This window comes from Mustelus asterias, chromosome 3 (genome assembly GCF_964213995.1).
Source record: "Mustelus asterias chromosome 3, sMusAst1.hap1.1, whole genome shotgun sequence".
In the NCBI taxonomy this organism is placed as follows: Eukaryota; Metazoa; Chordata; class Chondrichthyes; order Carcharhiniformes; family Triakidae; genus Mustelus; species Mustelus asterias.
The window spans coordinates 141070147-141090854 of NC_135803.1; the positions used below are offsets into that span (position 1 = coordinate 141070147).

General features: G+C 41.7%; 1 protein-coding gene across 4 annotated transcripts in view; it reads right to left on the minus strand.

The window, feature by feature from the left end:
• nek4 (NIMA-related kinase 4) overlaps positions 1–20708 on the minus strand; it is a 39074-nt gene that overhangs the window by 5248 nt on the left and 13118 nt on the right. The window contains exons 5-15 of one of the 4 annotated variants that reach the window (XM_078209795.1): positions 20037–20191; positions 19078–19216; positions 14913–15320; positions 12938–12994; positions 12483–12623; positions 11968–12120; positions 8421–8487; positions 5756–5871; positions 3469–3563; positions 420–625; positions 75–208 (exon numbers count right to left, since the gene is read on the minus strand). In XM_078209795.1, the coding sequence (XP_078065921.1) occupies positions 75–208; positions 420–625; positions 3469–3563; positions 5756–5871; positions 8421–8487; positions 11968–12120; positions 12483–12623; positions 12938–12994; positions 14913–15320; positions 19078–19216; positions 20037–20191 (1671 nt within the window). Of the gene's footprint in view, positions 1–74; positions 209–419; positions 626–3468; positions 3564–5755; positions 5872–8420; positions 8488–11967; positions 12121–12482; positions 12624–12937; positions 12995–14906; positions 15321–19077; positions 19217–20036; positions 20192–20708 lie in introns of all 4 variants that reach the window. The other 3 variants (XM_078209796.1, XM_078209794.1, XM_078209797.1) reach the window with 3 other exon arrangements.

Below are 20708 nucleotides of genomic sequence, written 5' to 3' on the forward strand. Positions count from 1 at the left end.
AATGTTAAGTAACAAGCTACTGAGCCTCAAGACAAATTAACAATTCAATGAATATAGTAGGTGAGGGACCCTACCTCCCTCCTGACTTGATCATCATCTTCCATGATGTTATATACTTTTTCCAAAAGCTTTACTCCTAATCCTTTTATAACATCTGTTCGTAGGGCTTGAATTGTTCTTTTGATCTTCTCTGGTACAGATAAAACCTCTAAACAAGAAATAGTTTAATAGCATGGTAATCCGAAATATATTTCAAAGTAAACTGAAGTCAACTTGTAATTTTATTTACATCTCAACATAAAAATATACCGAAATTGAAAACTAAATCATTAGGAAAAGCTGAAATTTTAAATTAACCATCCACTCAAAGTATTGTTTAATTCATAAGCATGACATATGGGTTCCTAGTTGGTACACACCAGTGCGAAAATCATTGAAACAGAAATCCTCTGGATCTTCCTTGGCTTTCCCATGAAGAATCAGAGTATCTCTGTACTTTTGCTGCAGTTTGAATTCTGGTGTTGGAGCAGGCGTTGGATTTTCTCTATTGGCATCTTTTGAATCCATAGTTAATGTCCGAGTCATCAGTTTTACCAGATCGTGCATTTCATTAGAATCAGGTTTCCTGGAAGATAAACAGGAAATGCTCAGAAAACCTTGGCTATGCAAGATCATGTAAATTATTGAGGTCTTTATACATTTGAGAAAGGTGATTAAATATGGCAGCGGAGGAATGGAGTGGCTAAAGGTTAAAAAACAAGGAGGAATAAATGGTCATTTTCAGGCACAGTAAGAAGTCTCACAACACCAGGTTAAAGTCCAACAGGTTTATTTGGTAGCACAAGCCACTAGCTTTCGGAGCGCAGCCTCTTCATCAGGTGAGTGGGAGTCCTGTTCACAAACAGGGCATATAAAGACACCAACTCAATTTACAAAATAATGGTTGGAATGCGAGTCTTTACAGGTAATCAAGTCTTAAAGTTACAGACAATGTGAGTGGAGAGAGGATTAAGCACAGGTTAAAGAGATGCGTACTGTCTCCAGCCAGGACAGTTAGTGAGATTTTGCAAGTCCAGGCAAGTCGTGGGGGTTACAGATAGTGTGACATGAACCCAAGATCCCGGTTGAGGCCGTCCTCATGTGTACGGAACTTAGCTATCAGTCACTGCTCCGCGATTCTGCATTGTCGTGTGTCGTGAAGGCCGCCTTGGAGAACGCTTACCCGAAGATCAGAGGCCGAATGCCTGTGACCGCTGAAGTGTTCCCCAACAGGAAGAGAACAGTCTTGCCTGGTGATTGTCGAGCGGTGTTCATTCATCTGTCGCCCTAGTGCCTGCATGGTCTCCGCAATGCACCATGCCTCGGGACATCCTTTCCTGCAGCGTATCAGGTAAATCATAGAATCCCTCCAGTGCAGAAGGAGGCCATTCGGCCCATCGAGTCTGCACCGACCACAATCCCACCCAGGCCCTACCCCCACATATTTACCCGCTAATCCCTCTAACCTACGCATTTTAGGATTCTAAGGGGCAATTTTTAACCTGGCCAATCAACTTAACCCGCACATCTTTGGACTGGGAGGAAACCGGAGCACCCGGAGGAAACCCACGCAGACACGAGGAGAACGTGCAAACTCCACACAGACAGTGAGCCGAGCCGGGAATCGAACCTGGGACCCTGGAGCTGTGAAGCAGCAGTGCTAACCACTGCGCTACCGTGCCGCAGGTAGACAACGTTGGCTGAGTTGCAAGTGTATGTACCGTGTACCTGGTGGATGGTGTTCTCACGTGAGATGATGGCATCTGTGTCGATGATCCGGCACGTCTTGAAAGACAGGCGTGAGGCGAATAGCGCAATCCTCACTGCGCCGTGCAGTTTCCCACTTTACCACGGCCCAAAAATGGCTGCGATTGGGACCGCGCCCGAAATGGGCACGACATCAAGTTAAATGCATTTGCATACATTTAAATTGACTTAATGAGCTGGACGCCCAAACTTAGCGGCATTTACCATCATGTTCGCCCGTCCAGATTCGGTGCAAAACAGACATGCTCGGCAAAGGTCTGTTTTGGGCTCTCCAGCTTCTGAAGAGGTAAGTTCAGAGCTTCGGGCCAAATGAACCTTCTCCATTTTAGTTGGTCATAAGCCGAGGGACTCCCATGATTGTGGGGGAGGAGGTGGCTTGTAAATATTCAATCTTTTCAGTGTGGTGATTCTTGCCACCAGAATTGTTGCACCTTGTAAAGGCAAGATCCAACAAATCTGGGGGAGGTAATGTGCTATGGAAGCTGGTTAGAAGAGGACCTTAGTTTTTTGAGAGTTTAGTGAAAGGCCCATTTCTCTCATATGTTTCAGAGAAGGAATTGACAAGTGATTTTGAGTTCAGTTTTTGAGTGAGTGCACACACAAGTGTTAACTACACATGAGTTCAATGACTGAAGTTGGAATGGTTTTGGATTGAAGATGGCATAGGTTGAACAGCTTCCATCTGTTCTGTAAATGATCTCCAGTCCTGTGAATAACTTGCTGGAGGTGAGGTGTAGCATTGCAGGGAGGAAGGTGGAGAAAAGGGTTGATGTGAAGAGCCAGCCTTGTTTGATCCAACCTTCACTAAGATAGGGTCTGTGATGGTTCCATTGATGAGGATCACAACTTGCATGTCATTATGGAGGATAATGACTGATTTCTGAGAACAGTCACATTTGAAGATACTCCATAAACCTTCACGGTTGACATATCCAAAGAATTTCATGAGACTGGAAAAGACCATATACAGATGCCATCTCTTGCATTTTTCTTAGATTTGCTGCTCAGCAAAAATTATATCCACTGTGCCACTTGTCAGGCAAAAACCGCAAAGCGACTCTGGAAGGTATCTTTGGGGAGACGATTCAGGATCGTTCTTGTACTAATCTTCTCTGTGGCAGACAGCTGTGGGACCTCTGTAATTATTGCAACTGGACTTGTCTCCATTCTTGAATATTGTCCCCGAGATCCCCCCCTCCTTTTCCCAAATAGTGGACATGAGGTTTTGCAGTGTGCTGGGAGTGAATCTCTGTCATGCTTCACCCTATGGGTTGTGAATCTTTGGAATTCTTTACCTCAGAGGACTGTTGGATCTATTCAAGACTGAGACTGATAGATTGTTTGACTATTGGAATTAAGGGAAATCTAGAGTCACAAGCAGGGTCAGACCAAATAAGGTAAGGATGGCACATTAGTGAACCAAATGAGTTTTTACGACAATCAAAAATAGCTTAACGGTCATCATTAGACATTTAATTCCGGATGTTTATGGAGGTCAAATTTCACCATCTGCTGTGGTGGGATTCAAACCCGGTTCTCTGGATTACTAATCCAGTGACAATACCACTACACCACTGCCTCCCCCAAAGGGTACTTCTAGTTTGATTCCCAAACTACAAATATCATCTTAAAACAAGAAGAACAAAAGATTTAAATACTCACACATCTTTGTAGTCCCCTTCTGATTTGTCAGTTGAGCTGGTTGAAGAGCTACACTCGTCATCATCCGAAAGGCGATGGGATGACTCATTTATGCTCTGGCAAAATAAGGATGAAATATATTAATCCAAAATGTGCAACAAAATGTATCTTTTTGTACATTCTTCCTGCAGTCAATGTATTTTAGGGGGTGTGATTTTTAAAAACTTGAGTTTGTATGGTGCCTACTATTCAGTGAGATATGATAGCATGCAATTATATAGGGCTCTTTTTCAACGCATTCTACAAAATTAAAAGCACCAAATAATACCTTGTTACAATCATCCAGATTTCTTCTTATGGCTTGAGAAAATACTTGAAGTAAACAATAATGTCTCTTTTAAATACAACAGAAAGCATATATTAATTACTCTTATTTTTTTTATTCATTTGTGGGACTTGGGTACCGCTGGCTGGCCAGCATTTATTACCCATCCGTTGTTGTCATCGAGAAGGTGGTGCTGAGCTGCCTTCTTGGATTGCTGCAGTCCACGTGAAACATAGAAACATAGAAACCCTACAGTGCAGAAGGAGGCCATTCGGCCCATCGAGTCTGCACCGACCACAATCCCAACCAGGCCCTACCCCCACATATTTTACCCGCTAATCCCTCTAACCTACGCATCCCAGGACTCTAAGGGACAATTTTTAACCTGGCCAATCAACCTAACCCGCACATCTTTGGACTGTGGGAGGAAACCAGAGCACCCGGAGGAAACCCACGCAGACACGAGGAGAATGTGCAAACTCCACACAGACAGTGACCCGAGCCGGGAATCGAACCCGGGACCCTGGAGCTGTGAAGCAGCAGTGCCAACCACTGTGCTACCGTGCCGCCCTAGTCGTGGAGGGAGATATTGTGCTATGTTATCTTATTTGCATGAATACGTACAATTGTCACAAGGTGAAATATTATAGTAAAATATTACACTATTCAGTTGTAGTCTTTAACATTTTATACTAGCTGATTCAGAAGTATTCCTCAGAGGTAATCTGGGTTCTGACAATTGTGATGATCAATTTAGCATGATCTCATTTTGAGCCAGAGAAAGGTGGAACTGAGAGCACAATGGGCAGTGCAGACAGGTAAGGAGTGGATCACACTGGAGAGGGAGGGAAAGAGAGAAGAGCACGGCAGAACACAGCAATTGGCAGCGAAATGGAGTTCAGCGGCTGTTAGCAAGGGCACAGAATCAAACTATTGAATTTTGAAAAAAATAAGGGGCTTAACTATTTTTAGAATGAGGAACAGTTCAAACTGTAATGGCAGCTGTTCTGAGAAATAGTTTTCCTTGCATCTGTTTTCTGGTCAGAATGCTACATGGGAAAATATGTTTTGTTTGTCCAATCAAAGTTCTGAATTTTGGATTTATCTTTGAAACACCAGAATTTTTGTGTTATGAATAACATGGTTACTCCTGGAGAAAACCATGACTTCCAGTCTGTGAGCCCACATCACATTATTAAACTGAGGAAATTGAGGGAGTCTTGGGCATATTCTGGGATTTTAGTTACAGATACAGTGACACATGCAGTGATGCTGAAGGATTGTGAGACTATTTTTTGGTTGAGTTTCTTTTTTCCAAAATGGAGGAACACGTTCCAAATGAAAAGTCAAGCGCAAAAATGTCAAGAATGCAAAATACCTCCTTTAGGGGTATTTTTAATGGATGCTGACGGGATCTAAGTAATTTTTGTGCTTATGTTGCGTATTTTAATTAAGTACTAATTATATTACGATGTCAGTGTCTTTTGGTTACTTTCAAGATTTTTCCAAAAAATATTCTGAAAGCCTTTATTGGCTGCCCATCCTCTTTCCTGCTCGCTAATATTTTGTATCTGGTTGCTAACTGATCATTTTTGATCGGTTGATACTTCAGCTCCTTGGTTTTTCTTAATTGGTAATTTTCATTCTAACGTTCACTAGTAGGTTCCTACCTATTCAGTTATGATTTCTTGTTTAATGAATGTTATCTATTACAATCAAGTGTAGCATATATTAAGTAATTAAATAGGCCATTTGTTTAATGAACAATTTTATTTTAAAATTTCAGCAGCAGGAGAGATGGCCGACGTTTCTTTACCTACTGAAAGCAGTGGAAACTCAATAAATATTCATGGATACTCAAAGATAAATTCCTTCATTGTCTTCCAGTTAGGAGCTTATGTACTGGTGTGCAGGAGGTTTTGGTTTGTGTGACTATTAGAATCTAAATGGTACAGAACACATTAAATTAAAGCATAACATTACCTTTCCATGACAGGTAGCAATATCTGATAAAGATTGGCTGACTTTCACCTTTTTGTTCTCTTCAAATGAGTTAGCGTCTAAAGCTCCACAATGTGAGCTCCTCCTTGAAGTGGAAACTGGTGACGAAATCCACACAATTGGAATTAGTGTAATTTTCTAAGTCAAACATACAGAATGTTACTTTGTATGTGCAATTGAAGTGGGGTAAGGTAACACTATCACGTAGAGATACTTGGAATATTGCTAACTACAAATCCAGATATGACCTATGGCGATCCTTCAAAGATGCCAAAAGACAGTACTGGTCGAAGCTCGAGTCCCAGGCTCGCCACATGGACTCTCACCGATTATGGCAAGGTTTGCAAGACATAACAGGCTACAAGATGAAAGCATGTAGAATCACTGACACCAAGCACCCCTCCCCGATGAACTCAATGCATTTTGAGCATGAGATCAGCGAGAGCACGCCCCCCACCCTAGAAGCTTCAGCTGAACCCATGAACTAGGTCACCATCGCAAATGTCAGATCAGCCTTCTCGAAAGTCAATCCACGGAAAGCAACTTGCCCAGATGGGGTACCCGGAAGAGCACTCAGATCTTGCGCGGACCAGCTGGCGGAGTTATTCGCAGACATCTTTAACCTCTCTTTACACCAATCTGAGATCCCTATCTGCTTCAAAAAGATAACCATCATTCCTGTACCAAAGGAAAACCAGGCAGCGTGTCTAAATGACTATCGTCAGATGGCTCTGACATCCATCATTATGAACTGCTTCAAAAGGTTAGTAATGGCACAAATCAATTCCAGTTTCCCAGACTGCCTGAATCCATTACAGTTCATCTATTGCTGCAACAGGCCCACCGCAGATGCTATTTCCCTGGCCCTGCACTCAACTCTGGAACACCAGAATAACAAAGACACCAATGTCAGACTCCTATTTATTGACTGCAGCTCAGCCTTCAACACCATTATTCCTACAAAATGCATCTCCAAACTCCGTGGCCTGGGGCTCGGCTCCTCCCTCTGCGACTGGATCCTGGAGTTCCTAACCCACAGACTGCAATCAGTAAGGATAGGCAACAACGCCTGTGCTCCACAACATTGTGTCCTCAGCCCCTTATTATACTCCTTGATTGTGTGGCCAAATTCCCCTCCAACTTGATTTTCAAGTTTGCTGACGACACCACCGTAGTGGGTCGGATCTCAATGACGAGACAGAGTACAGGAAAGAGATAGAGAATCTGGTGAGCTGGTGCAACGACAATAATCTCTCCCTCGATGTCAGCAAAACGAAGGAGATAGTCATCGACTTCAGGAAGCATAATGGAGGACATGCCCCTGTCTACATCAATGGTGATGAAGTGGAAATAGTCAAGAGCTTCAAATTTCTAGGTGTCCAGATCACCAATAACCTGTTCTGGTCCCTTCACGCTGACACTATTATTAAGAAAGCTCACCAACGCCTCTACTTTCTCAGAAGACTAAGGAAATTTGGCACGTCTGCTACGACTCTCACCAACTTTTACAGCAGAACCATAGAAAGCATTCTTTCTGGTTGTATCACAGATTGGTATGGCTCCTGCTCTGTCCAAGACCGCAAGAAACTATAAAGGGTCATGAATGTAGCCCAATCCACCACGCAAACCAGCCTCCCATCCATTGACTCTGTCTACACTTCCCGCTGCCTTGGAAAAGCAGCCAGCATAATTAAGGACCCCACGCACCCCGGACATACTCCCTTTCACCTTTTTCCATTGGGAAAAAGATACAAACGTCTGAGGTCATGTACCAACGGCTCAAGAACAGCTTCTTCCCTGCTGCCATCAGACTTTTGAATGGACCTACCTTTGTGTGAAGTTGATTTTTCTCTACACCCTAACTATGATTATAAAACTACACTCTGCACCATTTCCTTTCCTTCCCTATGTATGGTATGCTTTGTCTGTATAGTTCGCAAGAAACAATACTTTTCACTGTATACTAACACATCTGACAATAAATCAAATCAAGTCAAATCAACTGCATACCAGACTGGATTGAAAAATGTTTAGCATAGGTAAGGTGAATGGGCTGAGCAAAATATTACAAAGCAAAGGGGGTGGTGGCCCTGTAGAAGTCCTATGACGATATCAATCCAGGTGGGAAAACTTTACACCAGTTTTTCATGTAACACAGCTAAAATGGGAGGAGGAAGGAAGGAGTGTTTTACACAGAGTATTCTCTTATACATTTTCTATCTTACAATGATTCTACTTGGAATTAAACTGCACTGAACAGCCAGTCTGATAGCTCAGGAATTCTTTCCAATGAATAGCTGAGACTTGCATATTGGAAAGTCTTGGAATTAATCACCAGTCCATGTAATGGCAGGAGCATTAAAGTTGAGCACTGTAGGAGTGTTGGAATTGGCTGTGGAGGGCAAAATCAGCAAGAATTTTGACTTCAATTATTGCGCTGCAATTCACCTATGACCTTTATTAAAATTGGGATTGGGCTTGGTTCCATCAGCCCCTATCAAACAGCTTACTAACAATCACTTTCATGACTGTAATAGCCATATGGGCAAAACACCAGAAGACTTGCGACAACTACTGAATTGTACCCAACACAGAGTCAGTGCCTCCGCGAGGACAAAAATATGGAAAGGAAATAATCTCCGGGTACCTGAATAAGGGTACTTCTCTTGAGATTGTTTTAACCTTCTTCGTTCTCTGGCAGATAATGGACGGTCCTAGGGTAAAACAAAAAAAAATTACATTTTGAGGAATTCTCAAAATGTACTCTAAACAACAATTTTAATTCTATAACAAGTCACTACTTTTTCTGTTCACTTGTCGGGTATTATCAAAAATATAAGTATTCAAAAATTATAGCAACAACTTATATTTATATAGCACCTTTAATGTCCCATAGTGCTTCATTGGAGTGTTATAAAATAAATATGACACTGAGCCACATAAAGATATATTAAAAGTCAGATGAACAAAAGCTTGGTCAGAGGTAAGTTTAAGGAGTGCCTTAAAGGAAGAAAGTGAAATAGGAATTCCAGAACTTATGGCCTAAGAGCTGAAGACATGGCCATCTATGGTGTAGTAATTAAAATCAGGAATGCTCAAGAGACCAGAATTAGATAAGTGTAGATATTCCGCAGGGTTATGGGGTTTGAGGAAATTATGGAGATGGAAAGAATCAAGGCCGTGGAGGGATTTGAAAACAACAATGAGAATTTCAAAACCAAGATGTTCCTGATGGATCAGTGAGTGCAGGGCAATGAGGGAATGGGACCTTGTGCAAGCTAAGAAATGTGCAGGAGAGTTTTGGCTGACCTCAAGTTTATGGCAGGTACAATGTGGGAAATCAGCCAGGAGTGCATTGGAATAGTCAAGTCCAGAAGTAACAAAGGCAAAAATGGAGTGGGACACCACAAATAGCAGTGCAGATGCAGGAAGGGAACCTGTTGCAAGTGATACTTTGGCTACAATTAGATAACAAAGAATAGAACCACGTGAGAACAGTCCCAACCAGCTGGATGTCAGTGGAGAGGAGAAGGATGGTGTAGCCAAACATGTCAAAGGCTGCAGACAAGTTGAGAGGGATGAAGAGGGATAGTTTACCTTTGCCTCAGTGTCATAGGATGTCACTTGTGATTTTAATAAAAAGCCATTTTAGTACTATGGCACAGATGAAATGTGATTGGAAAGATTGAAATTTGCGGTTTCAGCAAAGATGGGCAACATGTTCAAGGGCTTTGGAAATGTATTTTATGAGGACTTAGATTTATTTGTACAATGGTCCTATACATACATGCACTTGACACCAGTAATTTGGCACCAATTTTCTTTCCCTTTCTGGTAAGCCAATTGTAGACAAGGCTTTTTTTGTTATGTGAAACAGAGGGCCAGAGACGAGTAGTAAGTGAATGAGGTGAGGGTCACAAGCTATGACCATTTGGTAAATTGCAAAATTAAACAATCTCAACATGAGCCTATGTGGAACATTTGTATAATATTTGATTTTGATTTGATTTGAAGATACAGAAGTCTGAGGTCACGTACCAACTGACTCGAGAACAGCTTCTTCCCTGCTGCTGTCAGACTTTTGAATGGACCTATCTTGCATTAAGTTGATCTTTCTCTACACCCTAGCTATGACTGTAACACTACATTCTGCACTCTCTCGTTTCCTTCTCTATGAATGGTATGTGTTGTTTGTATAGTGCGCAAGAAACAATCCTTTTCACTGTATGTGAAAATGTGACAATATGTGACAACATGTGACAATAATAAATCAAATCAAATCAAAATCAAAACGTTCTGAGGAGAGACAGTTAAGCCTGTAAGTAAAATAAATCAATAGTGTCATTGCTTTATTTGTTCACTATTTAATAAAACAGAAAAGGTTGGAAAAGCGTTTAGCAAGTCAGGGAGCATTTGTGGAGAGTGAGACAGAGTTAATGTTTCAGATTGATGACCTCATCAGAACTGGAGCAAGTTAGAGATGTATCAGGTTTTATATAAGTACAAGGCATAGAAAAGGTGGGGGGGGGGGGGGGGGGGGGGGACGGACACAGAAAGGCAAGGGCTGTGAAAGTGTGGGAGTCAAAACAGATTAAATGACAAAAGGGATGATGGCACAAGGAGAGAAGGTGTTATGCTAGAGGAGGTGCAAATGAGATTAATGGCATCATTATCACCAACAGCTGCCTTCTGGAAGATTGGGGACAGAGATTATGACGTGAAATCAGTGAAATAAATGTTGAGTCTGAAAGGTTGTAAAGAGCTGCTGAGTATTTACAGCACTTCCTGTTTCAATTTTATATCTCCATCCGCAGTATTTTGCTTTTGTTTTACTGTTTAATAAATCTGTTTGGAAATTTGAAATTTGAGCTATGTTCTAGTGCAGTGCTTTTCAAAGTGGGTGTTGTGATCCACGGGTCGGTCGTGGGATGTTGAAAAATGGGTCGCCAAAAATGATCCCCAAAGATTGCCTGACGTTTATTCCATTTTCTCTCTGGGTAAATTCTCACTGCAGTACAGTGTATGACCACATGAGGTCACACAAAAATAAACATACACATGCACTTGACACCAGTAATTTGGCAGTAATTTTCGTTCCCTTTCTAGTAAGCCAATTGTAGACAAGGCTTGTTTTGTCATGTGAAACAGAGGGCCAGACACAAGTAGTAAGTGAATGAGACAAGAGTCACAAGCAATGACCATTTGGTAAAAATGGGTCACTGAAAAAAAAGTTCGAAACACACTGGTCTGGTGAAACATTGATTCTATTGCTTTCTGGAGTTAAGTTTCAGTGCCACCATGTAACTTCAATAATATGCAAAAATACAGGAACAAGGATTTTGATTCCAAGTTGCTGTGCTCGCTACAAATTATAAAGCTTATTTATTTATTAGTCACATGTAGGCATACATTAACAATGCAATGAAGTTACTGTGAAAATCCCCTAGTCGCCACATTCTGGCACCTGTTCGGGTACACTGAGGAAAAATTTAGCATAGCCAATCCACCTAACCAGCACATCTTTCGAGTGTAAGAGGAAACTGGAGCACCTGGAGGAAACCCACGCAGACACACGGAGAACATGCAAACTCCACACAGAGAGTGACCCAAGCTGGGAATCGAACCTGGGTCCCTGGCGCTGTGAGGCAGCAGTGCTAGCCACTGTGCCACCGTGCTGCCCCTCTCGATACTGAGCAGGCTTCAAATCACAGCAAAGGGTTCATCCACCTGCAGGAGTGGTTGGAGATCCTGAACCCAAAAAGATATCAGGTAAAAAAAATTCAAAACATATTTCCCTGTACCAAATTTTATAAACAGTTAATATACAGTGTGCAAACAATTACCATAAGCACGTTGTAAGGATCAGGTAGTCGTAGAGAAGACATATGTCAATTCATTATAATTTATTTTCTTAAAAACAATGGGAGCTCAAAGTCACACATGGTCCTATGCAACGCATGACGAGATTCCCTATACTCCTGACCTAACTTGCTGCACTCTTCCTCTGAATGTTAAGTTTGATAGCTCAGAACCATGAACAATCATACTGAGGCTGAGTGAGATCTGGCACAAATTGCATGGTAATAGCAGAATTCTTTGTTGGTGGGGGCTGGGGTAGGGTGGGGTGGGGGGAAACAATATTAATGCTAAAATCTTGTAGTGTGCTACAGGAAGAGAATCCTCATTGTACAAACCTGTGAGGCTCCGATTTCATTATCCTTGGAGTTGCCCACTGATGAGGGGATTCCACTGACTATTTTTTCGGGATTATTCTGCAGCTTCTTTATGTGAACTTTGGGTTCATTATGTGGTGGAGAAGGCAACTGTCTAGGAGCTGATGTTTTTACCTGTAAAAGTAAAAACCTTGTTTAAAATTGAATACGAGTTTCTAAACCTGCTTAAAACAACACACTGATTTTAGGAATGAGAAGAGTATACTTTTTTAAATTCATTCACAGGATGTGAGCATTGCTGGCTGGGCCAACGTTTGTTGCCAATTCTTAATTGTCTTTAATAATATATATATATATATAATAAACAACATGCTTCCAATTGGAGAATAATGGGTTTCTCAGACAACATGGAACACAGGTTTGTTTGTACTGTAAAGAAATAAAATTATAATATAACTGATATGATTCAGCACAGACATCTGTTTTGAGGTAAGCAAATTAGATATTTTGTTAAATATACAAATTCATTTCCTTACCTTCTCAATCTTCCTCACAAATTCATTATTCTTCTGTCTGCACTGCCGTGAGATTGAGGGCTCAGATGTAGAACAATGTGGCAGGTAAGACATAGGACTTTTTTCTTCAGGTTGCTTTGTGACATTCTCTGGAGGCTCTTCCTAAATTGAAAAGGATGATGCTGACCGTTCACTAGATGTAACACTGAGTAGTTATAATACAATAAAATATAATTGCAAATGTAGCTGTTAACACTGTTACAATCTAATTGGTTGTGCCTGATATGAAAGAATTGGGCTGAGTGGCTTATTTTTGAGCTGTGCTTTCCAAATAATATCCTCTATCTAAATGTACAACTTATCTGGTGGATAAATTGTAAATTTAGATAGAGGATATTACTTACCCTGCTGGTGTAAACTTTGCGTGCTTGAAACCCTATTTTTTTTATCAGAAACAAATACTACAGGATACTTACAGCTATTTCAACTGGTACAAATGGTTGCAGCAATTTTTCTGTAGAGTCAAAACTCTCCTGTCAAAACAACAAAAATACCAATGAAATCTCTCCTATTTTCGTTTGATAGCTGCCATAGCTTCAGCTTCTTAAATGTCCACACATCATTTTCACATTGTTCAACTCACTCAATGATTTTTTAGTGTGCAGACAGTCTCATAAAATCTATTTGAAACCATATTTAGATTGCCAAATTAATTTTTCTAGGAAACTGATGCATTTATTAGAGATTACTTCAATGTGAATTGTCAAGCAGTACTGCACTGACATTAGGGACGGCAGTTTCTCATCTTTTGGCTACTTGCCAACTCAGGTGGGAAAAGCAGTGTGTAGCTGACTGGCTCCACTGCCGTCTTTTCCTGCCATATTTTTTGACACAATCAAAAAAAATCCTGGAGGCAGGTCCCACAAAGTCACGCTGGCAATCTGGAGCCCGCCCCACCAGCAACCTCGGCTTTTCTAAATAAATAAAAATCAAAAAAGGATCCCCCCCCACAGACACCAGAAACCTCACCCCACATACCTCCCGGATCTGACCCTTTCCCCCCCCCCCCCCCGAGGGGCTGTACTTTCCTGTCTGCCCTTGGTGTTGATTGTTTGTCAGGTCCCATTGGTCCAGACTTGTTGTAAATGCTGCTGACAGGATGTAGATTGCCAACGTGGGGAGATAAGAGAGCGGGGAAGCCCATAAATGACATGTCAAAGTATGCTAATGGGGTTCCAACTCTTCATGGCGGGAACCCTATTACATAATTGGTGGGGACAATCGAGGAGGGAGATCCTGCCAGAGTAAAAGCCGTTTTGGGATTCCCCTTCAATTCTCTGCCCGAAAACGGCGGCAGAAAATCCCGGCCTAGGATTTTGTTTCCCCACTGAGTATAGTATTCATTAATTAATAAGTCATTCTCTCTTTAAAATCAAAAGAAAACTAACCTGTCAATTGTCTCTAGTAAACTGTTCAGCAGCTAAAATAGGTCCAAGTTCTTTTACATATTCAAATCCATAGTTATTAGCAAATATTTGCTGCTTTAGCTGAGATTTTTATTCTTATTATTAATACATTTTGGTGTCATATATTTAATCAAATGTATTAGCTTAAGGATTTGTAGAAACAAAAAAACACAGAATACAAGTGTAAATCTTGTTGATAAATTGCATGCAGAGGCAAACACACAGGGTAGAATTTAATACCCTCCAACTCAGAGGCAAGTTCCAAGGTGGATTGGGGCCTATGATCAGACAGGAGGGTGTGGGGTGGGGATTCTCTTTCATTTCCACCTAACCACCTCCCCTGCCTGATTTAGGTCTGGGCGGGAAGGCTTGTGGGTGGGCTTCCCCCTCCAAATGGTAATGGAGGCCCTTAAATGGACAATTAATGCCACTTAGGGCCTCCCCCTGCCATTGTGGGTATTCAACAAGTGATGGGCAGGAAGGATTTGCCATGCAGGCGAAAAAAACACTGGAGGTAGGGGGTGGGGAGAGTTGTTCCTCATTCAAGGGCACTCAATATCTGATTGAGGGACCTAGCATCAAAATGGAGGGATGTCCGTGGAGACACACTCCTATCGCCCTCATTGATGACCCGCTCCCTAAGACCTCCATCCAGCCATCACGTACCTTTCTCCAGGAATCCCACGATGAACCCTGGTAAAGGCCCAAATGTATTACCAGCAGCAATCGTTCCCAGTTTGTGGGGGGTTTCCTGTAATTAAATGTCCCCTGTGGAACCAGGAGCTCCAGCAAGTTTTCACATGACCAGTTAGGGACTAATTCCCTTGGGAATTCCAGAAAACGAGTTGTCAGGAATGCCATCAGTTTTGATGGTAGATTTTGGCACTCCCCAAATGCCTCGCATCCACTTAACTTCCACCAACAACTGCATCAACAACGTAAATGGCTGTGAGCATTCTGAAATGTAACTACTTCCTACCTGTACCTCAAGTGACTGCACTTCCTTAAAGACAGGCTGAAGCAGTACTAAGGTGTCATCCTTTCCATCAGAGAGTTTACCCAAGATCTGGTTAGAGTTTTCAGCTTTTCCTTTCGGAATTGCACCATTGTGTAGTCCAGTGTTGTCAGTCTGAGCATTGCTGGCAAGTATTTTGGCTTCTGCATTAAGACAGTCTCTTGATCTGGGTAAAGGTTCATTCCCCATTATACTGTCAGAATTAGAGTTCCTTCTTTCAGCTCCATGCGTTAAATCAATGTCCACCTTGCTGATTGTAGCTACTGAGTTTGTTGTGTTGTTCAAAGCCTGGTTAGAGACATTTGAACACTGTTCTTTTTCCTGATTACTACAGATCACATCACTTGGCTTGCTCTCCTGACATGCCTTTTCTTCCTTCTAGAATATGAAGACAAATATTTTTCTTCAAAATTACACAACCTTAAATTTAGTTTTCTGGATGCTTTATCATTTACACAGATCCTTAGTCTCAGATATAGTGCACAAGTTAATTATTTTCACTTCTTAATTGTTTTTCATTCTCAATGTGGATTTTTATTTCCTGTCCTAGTTTCCATCGAGGTGTTGGATGAATGCATACATAGAAACATACACAGAAAATAGAAGCAGAAGTAGCCCATCCGGCCCTTTGAGCTGGTTCCACCGTTCATTTTGATCATCAAATTCAATATCCTGATCCCGCTTTTCTCCCATATCGCTTGATCCCTTTAGCCCCAAGAGCTATATTTAATACCTTCCTGAAATCACACAACATTTTGGCCTCAAATACTTTCTGTGGTAGTGAATTCCACAGATTCACCACTCTCTGGGTGAAGAAATTTCTCCTCACCTTAGTCCTAAAAGTTTTACCCCTTATCCTCAACTATGACCCCTAGTTATGGACTCTCCCCACCATTCGGAACATTCTTTCTGAATCTACCCTGCCTAAGCCTGTTAGTGCGAGGGGATCTCATAGTTTCTATCAGATCTCCTCGCACTCTTCTAAAGTCCAATGAATATAACCCTAACCAATTTAGTCTCTCCTCATATGACAGACCTGTTATCCCAGGAATCAGCCTCGTAAATCTTTGCTGCACTCCCTCTATAGCAAGAACATCCTTCCTTAGATAAGGACACCAAAACTGCACACAATATTCCAGGTGTGGCCTCACCAATGCCCTATACAATTGCAGCAAAACTTCCCATTTGTCTTCATTACTGCCTGCTGTACCTGCGCGCTTACTTTCAGTGACTGAAGCACAAGGACACCAATGTCTCGCTGAGTACCTCTCTCAATTTACATCCATTCAAATAATAATCTGCCTTCCTATTTTTGCTACCAAAGCAAAATAACCCTCAGAAGGCTTTTGACAAGGTCTCACAGTTATCACATTTATCCACATTGTACTGCATCTGCCATGTATATGCCCACTCACTCAGTCTGTCCAAATCACGCTGAAGCATCTCTGCATCCTCCTCACAGCTAACCCTCCCACCCAACTTTGTATCATCTACAAATTTGGAGATAATCCATTTAGTGCCCTAGTCCAAATCATTAATATATAATTTGAACAGTTGGGGTCCTAGCACAGATCCCTGCAGTACCTCACTAGTCACTGCCTGCTAATCGGACAAAGACCCACTTATTCCAACTCTTTGCTTCCTGTCTGCTAACTACCTTTCTATTCATTTCAAGACACTAACCGCAATCCCATGTGCTTTAACTTTACATAGTAATCTGTTCCGTGAGACCACAGTGGCACAGTGGTTAGCACTGCTGCCTCACAGCGCCAGGGACCCGAGTTCGATTCCCGGCTTGGGTCACTGTCTGTGCGGAGTTTGCATGTTCTCCCCGTATCTGCGTAGGTTTCCTCCCACAGTCCGAAAGACGTGTTGGTTAGGTGGATTGACCCAAACAGGCGCCGGAATGTGGCGACAAGGGAAATTTCACAGTAACTTAATTGCAGTGTTAATGTAAGCCTTACTTTTGACTAATAAATAAACTTTGTCGAAAGCTTTCTGAAAGTCAAAATAAACCACATCCACTGGTTCTCCCTGGTCAAATCTACCAGTTACATAAGAACATAAGAACTGGGAGCAGGAGTAGGCCATCTGGCCCCTTGAGCCTGCTCTGCCATTCAATAAGATCATGGCTGATCTTTTCGTGGACTCAGCTCCACTTACCCGCCCGCTCACCATAACCCTTAATTCCTTTACTGTTCAAAAATGTATCTATCCTTGCCTTAAAAACATTCAATGAGATAGCCTCAACTGCTTTACTGGGCAGGGAATGCCACAGATTCACAACCCTTTGTGTGAAGAAGTTCCTCTTCAACTCCTAAATCTGCTTTCCCTTATTTTGAGGCCATGCCCCCTAGTTCTAGTTTCACCTGCCAGTGGAAACAACTTCCCTGCTTTTATCTTATCTATTCCCTTCATAATCTTATATGTTTCTATAAGATCTCCCCTCATTCTTCTGAATTCCAATAAGTATAGCCCCAGTCTACTCAGTCTCCCCTCATAAGCCAACTCTCTCAACTCCGGAATCAATCCAGTGGATCTCCTTTGCACCTCCTCCAGTGCCAGTATATCCTTTCTGAAGTAAGGAGACGAAAACTATACAGTACTCCAGGTGTGGCCTCATCAGCACCTTATACAGCTGCAACATAATCTTGCTGTTTTTAAACTCCATCCCTCTAGCAATGAAGGACAAAATTCCATTTGCCTTCTTAATTACCTGCTGCACCTGCAAACCAACTCCTTGTGATTCTTGCACAAGGACACCCAGGTCCCTCTGCACAGCCACATGCTGCAATTTTTTACCATTTAAATAATACTCCATTTTGCTGTTATTCCAACCAAAATGGATGACCTCACATTTACCAAGATTGTACTCCATCTGCCAGACCCTCGCCCACTCACTTAGACTATCTATAACTCTTTGCAGACTTTCAGCGTCCTCTGCACACTTTGCTCTGCCACTCATCTTAGTGTAATCTGCGAATTTTGACACACTACACTTGGTCCCCAACTCCAAATCATCTATGTAAGTCGTAAACAATTGTGGTCCCAACACTGATCCCTGAGGCACACCACTAGTCACTGATCACCAACCAGAAAAACACCCATTTACCCCCATTCTTTGCTTTGTTAGTTAACCAATCCTCTTTCCATGCTAATACATTACCCGTAACACCGTGCACCTTTATTTTATGTAGCAGTCTTTGATGCGGCACCTTGTCAAATGCCTTCTGGAAATCCAGATACACCACATCCACAGGTTCCCCATTGTCCACTGCACATGTAATGTCCTCAAAGAATTCCAGTAATTTGTCAAGCATGATTTCCCCTTTGTAAATCCATGCTGACTTTGTCTGATTTTACCACTGCTTTTACTCCAACTGCTGAAGTTGATGCAGTGAAGGTGCTCCCATAGTGCTGTCAGGTAAGGAGTTCCTGTGTATTGACTTAGCAATGATGATGGAACGGTGTGAAATGTTAAAGTCAATTTGGCATATGATTTGGAAGGAATCATGATGCTTCCTTGCTGCTGTTGCCCTTACCCATCTAGGTTGGAGGTAGGAAGCATGTGAAGTACTTCTTTCATAGCACACCATATTCTATAATAATAATGCAAACTCATCCGCACATCAATATGACCTGTCATGGATTGGTGAGTCATGTGTTGGACCCCCATTCTGTTCAGTTCTATTATATCTCTGAAAGTCACTTGATTCTGGGTGGCCACCAAGCCCTTGTCAGGTGCCTGGTTCGGGGTTAAAGGAATTCAAATTAGGTTCTTCTCTTGGTTTGTTCTTCCTTTCCTCTTACTGGTTGGCCCATGGTAGCATTGGCAATAGGCTGGGAGTTGTCTATTAGGGCTGTTCTTGGAATCCAGAGGGTGTATGATATGGGAGGGAGCAGTAAGTGATGTAGCAGAGAGAAAATTAGACATTGCAACATACCCTCAAAAATGAAGAAAGGAAAGGCAAATGTGGAGAAAGCAGATGTGTCATCCTCTGAATGGCAAAGGTTAGCAGTTTCTGCAGACAATATACTGGTGCAGAGAATAATTACAGACTAACTAAAAATGTTCACTTGAAAACAAATACCACAAATCTTCACCAAGGTACAACTCAGTACTTGGAACTCTGACCTTTATATATTTCCTGGTGGGATCCATGTCCTGCAAGAGGACCCCTGCTTCACGCTCTGAATCGTGCTTCAATGTCACAGTAGAGGAATTAATGGGTCTAGGTTCTAAAGAGGTTTTCTTACGTGTTTTCATAGCTTTCCTACAATATATATATAAAAAGTATTACAAATAATGTCAATAACTATGCACCAGAAACATTCACAACATCACATGATAGTAATGGATGAGGACGGCCATTCATCCTGTATAAGTTCATCCACCCAGTCAGAATCTCCCCAATTGTTTCTTAAATGCTTCCAAGGTTTTCACCTCCACTACACTAACTGAAATTTTACTGTTGATCATGAAACCATATATTGTTTATACGTTGATCACATTTCTTGACATCAGTCTTAAATTTACCGTTACCAGTTTGAATCTGTGTTGTCTTCCTGTCCAAGTCACAATTTAATTGAAGTAATATTCCAGACACATCTTTTCCATTCCCTGAAGCTATTTTATCTACTTTTGTGAAATCACATCACAATTTCTTTGGATGCTGATAACTCAAGTTTTTCTCATTTTACCTCATAACTCAGATCTTTGACACTGGGGTTCAGTTTCATAGGATGCCTCCAGCAGTTGAATTCCTCTCATATATTTTAGCAACCAGAGCGGGACACAGTATTGAAGGTACAGTCTAAACAGAGCATTATTTGAGCATAACTTTCTTGGACTGATATTCAACTTAATTCAACATTCCATTGGCTTTGCTCACTGCTGTTCTGCATTGTTTAAACATGTTTTACATTGAGTCTACTAAGACTCATTGCAGTTTGCTTCTGCTTAGAAGTAAAGATTGCTATGGTTATCTTTTTTCCCAAACATCCTCCTCCAATGTAGAGAAATTTGTGCAGTAAATTTGATGAAAGATTTAATTCTACAATTTTTGTTTTAAAAGAGTTATCAAATATACCTACGCTTTTGTGGCTTCCAAGAACAAGGCAATGTGACTCTTGATGTATGACTTCCTGAGAACCGCTTTGACATTTGGTCGTTCCTCAGGTCTCCTGCTCAACATGCTATGTATCAGCACTCCCAGCTGTTCACTGTATTCCTTTGGTATAGGTGGCAGCTACACAATAGATACAGATATTGTTCAAGTGAATAATATTGTGCTGAAGTCTCCACATCACGTCTATTCTAAATATATTAATGGACCAGACTTTTCTCTAGTAATGGAGGTTACGTACGGTACGGGGTCAGGAAGGACAAAAACTTCTTGGCAGCAATTTCAAATTTGCATAACCTTTCTGAACCCACGCTACTTTTTTGTGACCTTCTTGTGGATTGGGAAGGCCTTGGATTGTATCCTGAACACACTTATTCTGTAGTTGCCAACTCTAAAGCAAAAGTAAATTTTGTCCCTCCCCAGTATTTCTGTGCACTGGCATGGGTTTTTCTTAGAATCTTAGAAACCCTACAGCACAGAAAGAGGCCATTCGGCCCATCGAGTCTGCACCGACCACAATCCCACCCAGACCCAACCCCCATATCCCTACATAGTTACCAACTAATCCCTCTAGCCTACGCATCCCAGGACACTAAGGGAAATTTTAGCATGGCCAATCAACCTAACCTGCACATCTTTG